Raw genomic sequence first — 9,344 nt, forward strand, 5'->3', positions numbered from 1 at the left:
TCAACCAACAAATCATGCAAAGATTTTTGTTGAAATTCAGATAGTACATTTTCATCTTCCCTGATATCAATCAGAAATTTTCTGCAAACTAATCAGAGACTGTTGCATTTTTATATTTTTGACAAATGGATTAAAAATCCACTAAAATGGGGCAACTAGGAGGTACAGTGGATAGAACACCAGCCCTCAAGTCAAGAGAGTTCAAATGTGGCCTTAGACACTTAATACTTCCTAGCAGTGTGACCCTGGGCAAGTCATTTAACCACAAATTGCCTCAGCAAAAAAAAAAATCCACTAAAAATTTTTTTTTAGGAAATATTTTTTAAAGGGTAAGAAAATTCTATTTCCAAAAATCCACTAAAATTCTTTTTTTAGGAAATATTTTTTTTTTGACAGAGGCAATTGAAGTCAAGTAAGTCATTTGTGTGCCATGGGTCACACAGCTAGGAAGTGTTAAGTGTCTGAGGTCAGCTTTGAACTCAGGTCCTCCTGACTTTAGGACTGGTGCTCTATCCACTGCATCATCAAGCTACCACTAGGAAATACTTTTTAAAAAGTAAGAAAATTCTATTTCCAAAGTTTTTTGCAAGTGCAGATATGTGTTTTTATAAGTGAGGTACCTATCATTTCAACAGTTCCAAGAATAGAGAGTATCTGGCTTTCATTTTGTATCCTTAGCATTTAGCACAGCGTACTTAGCACATAGTAGGTTCTTAATAAATGTTTGCTTACTTTCTGGATTCAAAGTTTCCAGGAATACAGAGTGGTCAGCAGCACCAAAGGCTGCAGAGAAAAGTTGAAAAGTGAGAGAAGTTCATCACATTTTGCAATCAAGAGATCATTTGAAACTTTGGAGAGAGCAATTTCAGTATAGGGGCAAGTCAAAGATAAAATTAAAACCCTGGCAAAGTGAAGGCTGATAGTAAGTACCCTTAAGGAATTTCAGAAGAGGGGCAAGTTTTTTGTTTTGTTTTGTTTGTTTGTTTGTTTAGGCAAAGATGTTTTAATGAATTCTGCAATTCAAGTCTCAACTCAATAAACTCTGCTCAATTTAAGGGGTGGGGGATGTTAACAGATCTCCCCGGAATGCAGCCACTGCTGGGAGTGCAAATCACAAAGGCTGAGTTTCGCCTAGAACAACTACAAGGTAATATTGGGGCAGGGTGTGGGGATGCAGGGAGGGGGAGAAATGGAATTTTGCCAGTGCAGCTGCTCTCATTTGAGTTAAGTTAAATAAACATCCTGAGAGGCAAATGTCACTCTGCAGCCTCTGTCCCTGTCAATCATTCTTTTCTCTTTAATAACCTCTTCTCTATAGAGTTTTCATGACACTGTTCTTCCTGATTCTCCCTATTTTTTTGACCCCTCCTCAGGCTCCTTTGCTCGATCTTTGACCAGGTCATGAGCACTAAGAGTAGATGTTTTCCTCTGTCCTTGTCTTTCTTTTCTTCTCCCTTTATACTATTTTTCACTTAGGGATCTCATCAAATTCTGTGGATTCCATTATCATTCTCTGTACTGAGGATTCACAGATCTGCTTATTCAGCTTGAATTTTTCTTTTAACTTGTAGACCCACCTATAAGCATCTCAAATTAGATGTTCCCTAGGATGAGAAAATTATTATGGATGAAGGGGTAGATTAGTTTTGTTAGAGTTAAACCTGAAATTGTCTATGATGGGAAGGGCGAAATTGTTACACCCTCAATTTGATTGATCACATACTCCTTACAGTCACCTAATGGCATCTCTTTGGAGAGACACTGCTCTAGATTATTTAGTAAGCCTATATCAGAGAGACAGATTATGTCAAGAGAAATGGGAAAGAGAAAAACTAAATTTCCATTGATGAAAAAATTTAAACAAATATTATATAAGTCCCTAAATACGGCAAAAATAATCACTTAGCTATTCCTTGAGAGCAATTTTGGATTAAATTGTTTTGTCTTAATATTCTCTGCATCTAGTATAGTGCTGGGCACACAGTGGGTGTTTAATAAATGCTGATTGATTAGCTGATTAATTATATTTGGTCTAGAAATGATTGTATCAAATACCTTTATTAAACTAGAACTGTATAAGGTAATGGGCAAAGACACCTAATTAGGTTCTGCTCGTTCCCTCAGGGAGTTTATGGATGACACTGTTAACCAAGAAATTAGTAGTTGTGGGACTGGTCATGGAAAGCCTATAACTAAGATGATCCAATGCTAAATCCCTGAAAACGCTCAAACTTGTTTCTTCTCTCTCCACATTTTACCTCTTTAGAAACTCTGTCATTACCCATTTAGAAATTCTGTCAACATTCCTTAATATTGAATACCTTTCTAATCTTTCATAATCCTTTCAATTCTGTGACCCCTGTTCAACCTCTCTTTACCTGTCCCTCCCCCTGTGGGAGGTATTCCCCGCCCTGGCCCTTGCCTGGTAATAAAAGGCATTTTCCCCATCACTTTCTCATCCTCAATCCTTTGGATTGTCCCAGGCTAGACAGCAGAGAGAAGCCAGTGCCAAGGTGAACATAATGGAATCCAACTTCTCTCCAAAAGATGCCTACGTGAGTCACTTCAATCCTCGAATTTACCTGGAAACTTATTATTCCTTGGCACCGAATCCTTCTAAAGAAAGCCAGGTTCTGAAGTTTATCCTGAGAAAACTGTCAGAGATATTCTCTCCAGGTAAGTTTTTCAGGGTTTATCCCTTGACTCGGAGAATTTCAGTTACCAGGGAATAGCTTGATGACATGATCAAATCAGGAAAATAAGTATTTTAAGTGCTTCTTATGTACCAAATATTGTGCTGTGTTTTAGGAAAAAAACCATAAATGCTACTTCTTATAGATTGAATAATGGTATTTATTTGGCAAATCTGTTTTTCAATCATCTAAACATGACCTGGGAAATATATTTCCCCTAAATTTTCTTTAGCCAGTATTTTTATTTGGAAAGTATGAATGATTTGTTTAGTATTAGTAAAAAATGTCAACTAAATATGTATTTATTTTTCCATAGGAAAGCACAGTGAAAAGATGTAAATGTCAGTATCCTTAAGGATTTTTATCAAAAGTTCCCCAATAAAACTAGCTCTTAGCATTTTTCAAGCTCATATCATGTGTTAAATCAAGATTATGCTAGTCCAGGTATGTCCAGTCAGCTTCCACCTTCTTGTGCATATGAGATGCCTACTCACCTCAGTGCCAAAGCTATGGAGACTTCAAAAAATATGAGGCTACAGGATTTTGGCCCAATATTTCTCAGTTCACACTCAAAGAAGAGACAAAGGCTGATGTGTATCACACTGCTTAGTCACATTTTATCTTTTGATTTTAGTTCTTTATATTTTCTTTGAAGATTTTCTTCTGGCTATTTTCTTAATTTCATCTTCTTTGCCAGAGCAATGTTTCAAATTCTTGTTTCAGGATTTCCTTCTAGACATTTTCAATATAATTGTCTTACTATAGTATGGGCATCCACCAAAACTGATGTTAAAAATCCATAGACTTCTCAACATCTCATAGAAGCAGGTCTGATGGAAGGGCTGTTCATACTGGGGATTATCACAAACTTGATCTGGGATGGCAATTTACAGGTGATAAAAATAACAAATTTTACATTTGTTATGCATTCTACATTTTTATATTGTGAAATTAAATTTTTTTGAGACAATATATACTGGAAATTCAACTTCTATAACACTTTTCAAATTTTGTAGCAGATTATTTTCTGAATCCCACATACATATATTGTTGCTCAGTTTAATTCCCAGGACTTTTGCCACACAGTACCAAGAAAGAAGCATTTAGGAAGCATCATAGAACATCTGGGATCTACCTCTATATTGAAATTCTTAAGAATTAGTCTAGACTGATTTGCTTTGTGACCTACAGAAAGCCAGCTGACCTTTCTGAGGTTCTCTTATAGAATGAGGATGTTAATATCTGTGGCTCTTTCCAAGGTACTGTGTCCCTGGATCTTCAAAGTCTGTGGAGAAATTATGAGGTCTTAAGAGACTATTATTACTTTGATTTATCTTCCCCAAGTATAACTCTCTGGCATCTTTTTATTTCTACTTAGTATTGTAGGTGGATTAAGGATTTGTATACAATTTTTCTTCCACTGATAAGACCCCCAAATCTCTCAGAAATGTGTTTGCATTAGAGCAGGAAGATGGAGGTGGGCAGTTAAACCTGGGCTCTAAGTCCACTTCTGCTGATTACTATCTATGAGCATTCTTGGCTAAGTTCTCTCTGGATCTCAGTTTCCTTGTTGATAGTTAAAGCCTCTACTCAGTCCTAATTCTTTAGATTTTTTTATCAAGGTAATAGGAAGTTTCAGTGATAGGAAAGGTTTCTTTTTGTCCATGATAGAGAATTTCAAGTCAAATATTATTACCAAATTGTCATTTAATTCTGTATCCAGATATTCACAATATTTTTAATAATTGTTGTGGTTAAGTCAGTCAGTCATGTCCAACTTTTGGTGACCCTGTGGGCCATAGCTCCAACACTGTCCATGGGATTTTCTTGACAAAGATGCTGAAGTGGTTTGCTATTTCCTTTTCCAGTGGATTATTTACATAGTGATTCAAGGTTTGTAAAGCACTTTATATAAATTATCGTATTTGATCCTAACAACAATGTGACATCAGTGCTGCATTATTCCCATTTTGGAGATAAAGAAACTGTCAAATACATGTGTATCTGTATGTGTATATATGTGTATATATACACACACATATGTATATGCTATTTTTAGGAGTCCTATCTGAGGTGTCTATTGAAAATACATTTTTTTTTGAATTGGACTTTTTAAATTATGTATTTTCTAAGTGATTTTACAGTGAAACTTTAACTGAAAGTCAAATGTCAGATAATGAAAAACAGAGCCAGGGATAGAAAGTAGTTCTTAGACTCCCTATTCAGTGTTTATTTTTCCATCTGACATCCCGGACCAAATTTTATCATCTGTACGATGAAGAAAAGAAGATTCATTCTGGGATTCTCACAGAGCTATTGTAGGGTTCAAAGAATTTTAAAAATAAATTATAAAATTCATTTTTAAAATGAATTATAAATTATAAAATGAATTAGTATAGTTTATACTAATAAATTTCCCTCTATATAAAAAAATTATATAAATATAATATTTGACACAATCACAGTAAAGGTTCTACGTTGGCCCTTGGTTCAGAATTCATGTGATGAAGAAGATTCCAGTAGTCTTTAATTCTTTAGAGCATCTCATCCCTAACCACCCATTTTTCCTTCTTCTCTGGGATAGACAAGATGAAAGGAGACCTCCTGATTGAAATTGGCAGCGGCCCCACCATCTACCAGTTCCTTTCTGCCTGTGAGTTATTTAAAGAAATTGTGGCCACTGACTATGCTGACCAGAACCTGAAAGAGATCAACCAGTGGCTGAAGAAGGAGCCAGGGGCATTTGACTGGTCTCCTGTGGTGAAATATGTGTGTGAGCTAGAAGGAGACAGGTAGGCATTTCTCTGTTTAACAGATCTCTGCTTGGGATCTGCATAACTGCCTAAAGCAAAAATTATCCTTGATGGTCCAAGTGCAATGGAAGAAAAGAATATCAGAGAGAGAGAGAGAGAAAGAGATGGGGTGAGGAAGAGAGAGAGAGAGAGAGAGAGAGAGAGAGAGAGAAAGAGAGAGAGAGAGAGAGAGTATATATTTAATTTGCATGTTTGTTAACCTTACTGGTTAAATTCTAAAGAAAATAAAATTCCAGAAATTTGCAGTTTTAAATAAAGATAAACATTTCTATAGTGAAAAATGTTTTTTGTAATGACTGTGTATTTAAAATCAGCCGGAGTCAGGAACTCAGGTTAAGGGGAAAATCTTCAGTCTTTATTGAAGTGAAGAGGTGAAAAAAGATTGCGATAGCAATATGGGCAATTGCGACAGGAAGCCAGCTAGCAGAGAGAGACCTGAGCTGAAAGGCCATCGTAATGGCAATGCGAGCAGTCTCTCCTTCCCCTTCCTTTTCCACTCCCCTGCCTCCACCCACCAAAATCGTCATTTCCTATACAACACATCAGGACTTGCACAAAGAGTGGGCAGGGGCCATTCTTTCTCCAAGCATATATATTAATAGAGTATGGTCCAATTACTATTTAGCTTCATGTGCTTGGGACCTCAGTGCACCAACTCAAGCCTCAGCCCATTACAGTTTTTAATTTTTAAAATCTTATTTTTCTGTGGCAAATTGGGAAAAATTCAAAATAATTGATACTAATGTGTATTCTATTCCAATTGACATACTAAAATATAGTACAGCTATAGCCCCTTACAAGTACACTCTACAATCTTAGGTATCATTTTACTTCTTTCTACTTTACAAGGGGAGGATTCCTAAATATTCAAGATTTTGAATCTATTCTGTTTATTAGGCCTGAGAAAAAGGAAAAAAAAAAAAAAACCTATCCATGTGACCAAGACACTGACAGCTGCCTCTGCTCATTGTAATATTTATACATTTTTTTTCTATTTCAGAGACAAGTGGACTGATAAAGAAGAAAAGTTAAGAGAGAAGGTAAAGCAGGTCCTGAAGTCTGATGTGACCCAAAGCCAACCATTGGGCTCTGTTTCCCTTCCTCAGGCTGATTGCCTACTTACTATATACTGCCTTGAAACTTCTTGCAAAGACCTTCCCACCTACCAACAGGCCCTGAAGAACATCAGTAGCCTGCTGAAACCTGGGGGATCCTTGGTGCTTATTTCTGCCCTTAAAGGCTACTACTACATGGTTGAGGATAAAAAGTTCTTCTGTCTCCCCCTTACTCCTGAGGAAATCAAAGATGCCCTAGAAAAAGCTGGTTTCATCTGTGATAAGTCTGAGGTCATCTCTAAGCATTATGACCAGGCCTATGTAAATCATGATGGGATTATGATTTTCGTGGGGAGGAAGCTTAAATAAATCCATGGGCATTCAAGGTTAATCCTACTCTTCTTTACCAAAGCTACATTTGTCAGAATTCCATTTTTCTATAGCTTTTGGTAAAATCTTTTCTCTCCTTTTCCCAATTGTCATGGTGTTAGCTATTGGCTGTCCTGGGGTAATGGGGCCTGGATAAATTGTTTGAATGGCATCCTGTGAGCACTCAATTTCTATTAAAGTAATACACTTGCTTCACCTAGCTGACTCTGGTCCTTGATTCTCACTGCTGCTTCTGCCAAAAAAAGATTGAATAGAAAGGTGGGTCAGTGGCTGAGGGCCAATAAGGAATGTCTTGGTATAGGAAAGGAATAATCTCTCTGGTAAAACGAGTCTCCTCACCAAGAGTTCTGTATGACAAAGAAAGACAGTTAGTCCAGATCAGAAAAGAAATAAAATCAGTATCAGACACTGTGAAAAATACTTCCCAGTTTCTCAATCCACTCATCTACCATAACTTAAGTCTTTTCTTCTTCAACTACACATAGGGATGGTCATATCTTACCACCACCTCAGATGTCCTATGCTTATGTCTCCACCATTTGATGTCTGTTCTTTTCATAGCCTTTGCACTTGTGGAAGCTTTAAATTGGGACCAATCAAGATATAGGGCACATGTTTAATTGGCTGGGGCCTCAATGTATTATTATAATATATTCATAATTATTAATATAATTATTATATTATAATTAATATAATACATATATAACATATTAGATCTGGTTGTAGTTTAGGGCATCCTGAAGTAAGGGTAATATGAGTTTCTGCCTATTAGAAGACAAAAACCCACAGGTTTATTGCTAATGAATGACATGGCTCCTGTCCCTTGCAATAGATTCCTTCCTGGTCATTGTTCATCAGAAAAGAAATCGAAATCTAAGCAAACATATGGTACCTAGTGTTGGTTTTTATTTTAAACTAAACCAGTTACCAGGCTAAACCACAAGGAAACAGTGATCAGGGATGTTTTAGGAAGCAAATTACAAAATGGTTTAACCCTGACCATTGAGGATTTTATTTTTACCATCTCCATGATGGAAATAGTAGGGAGTGAGAGACTAAAGGTTAGAGTAAGAAAGACCTGGATTCAGAACCTGTTTCTGCCACTTACTGAATACATGATCCTCTTAAAATATCATTTACATTCTCAAACACCTCTCCAAGACTTACCTACTAAGTTACAAACCTTTGGTGTGAGCTGTGGTATTGTAAATCCTTTGTATATTCAACTTCTCCTCTGGAGAAGTGGGAAGACTCATTAAGCTAGTACTAAAATGCACAAAGAGGGTTCTGGGTCACAGAACTAGATGGAAGGCTAGCCATCTTCTCTTATCCTAAAATCATCTCAAATCTCTCCAAAATAGGATTTACATGCAAGAGATCAAACAATTTCACTTGTCTTCTTACCACCTAGAACCTTAACAATTTGATGAACCACTGAAAAGGTTAATTCCTTATTCCTAATGTGCTTCCTCAGTACTATCTCCTTCTCAGTCCATCACATTTCTGCAGCAGGGTTGTACAAGGATACCCATGAGCTTTTAACTCTCAACTCTATCCCTTCTTGCCTCACTCAGGACTTGTCTCTGTCAAATAGTCCTGAAGAAAAACAAACAGAAATTTGTCCAAGCTGGGACAGCATCGTGAGGGCACTCTGGGCTGCAGCAGAGCTAAGCCAGGAGAAAGGGGGAAGAGGGAATTGAGGCAGGATGTGTGTGTGACTCCACTGAGCCTGAGGGAAAAGTCCAGCTTAACTTTTATAATATTGTTTACATAGTACGGTTTTTTTCTTTTTTTCTGGTTCTGGATCTCACCTTATCACTATCTTCTGCCTCTCTAATTTGAGAGTGGAGTCAGGAACTTCAACCCCTTATTTAAAGACAGAGCTCAGTTTTCTTACCTTACTGCACTATTTTGGGACTTCTCTGTTTGACTTCTCCACCATGTCTCTGAGTTGGATATCCTCTCATCCTCCCTTCTCTACCTTCTCAGCTTCCATTTTTGTATGTTATATCTTCCATTAGACTGTAAGCTCCTTGAGGATATATACAATCCTCCTCTTCTTCCTCCTCTTTCTCCTCCTCGTTCTCTTTTTCCTCCTTCTCTCTTCCTCCTCCTTCTTTCTTTTTCTTTTCTTCCTAATGCTTAACACCACTTCTGGCACATGGTAGGCACCTGATGAATGTTTATGGATTGTTAGAAGCTTTCCCAATATATATAAGAGTAAAGTAAGCATGTCCACACTTCCTATTGTTACTTGAAACAGTTCTGGAAATACTAGAAATAGCTATGAGAGTAGAGAAAGAAATTAAATACTAAAAGATAGTTAAACAGGAGATAGAAGTATCCACATTTACTGATGACATTATGCTTTGCTTAGAAAATCCTAAGGAATT

General features: G+C 36.9%; 1 protein-coding gene across 1 annotated transcript; it reads left to right on the plus strand.

Annotated features, from left to right (window-relative positions):
* Positions 1 to 2,508: 2,508 nt before the first annotated feature.
* Positions 2,509 to 7,143, plus strand: LOC127558063 (nicotinamide N-methyltransferase-like). Its single transcript, XM_051991295.1, has 3 exons — positions 2,509 to 2,676; positions 5,278 to 5,485; positions 6,507 to 7,143. The coding sequence occupies exons 1-3, from the start codon at positions 2,523 to 2,525 to the stop codon at positions 6,928 to 6,930; spliced, it is 786 nt and encodes a 261-aa protein (XP_051847255.1). The 5' UTR covers positions 2,509 to 2,522; the 3' UTR covers positions 6,931 to 7,143.
* Positions 7,144 to 9,344: the final 2,201 nt, after the last annotated feature.

This window comes from Antechinus flavipes, chromosome 3 (assembly GCF_016432865.1).
Source record: "Antechinus flavipes isolate AdamAnt ecotype Samford, QLD, Australia chromosome 3, AdamAnt_v2, whole genome shotgun sequence".
NCBI lineage: Eukaryota > Metazoa > Chordata > Mammalia > Dasyuromorphia > Dasyuridae > Antechinus > Antechinus flavipes.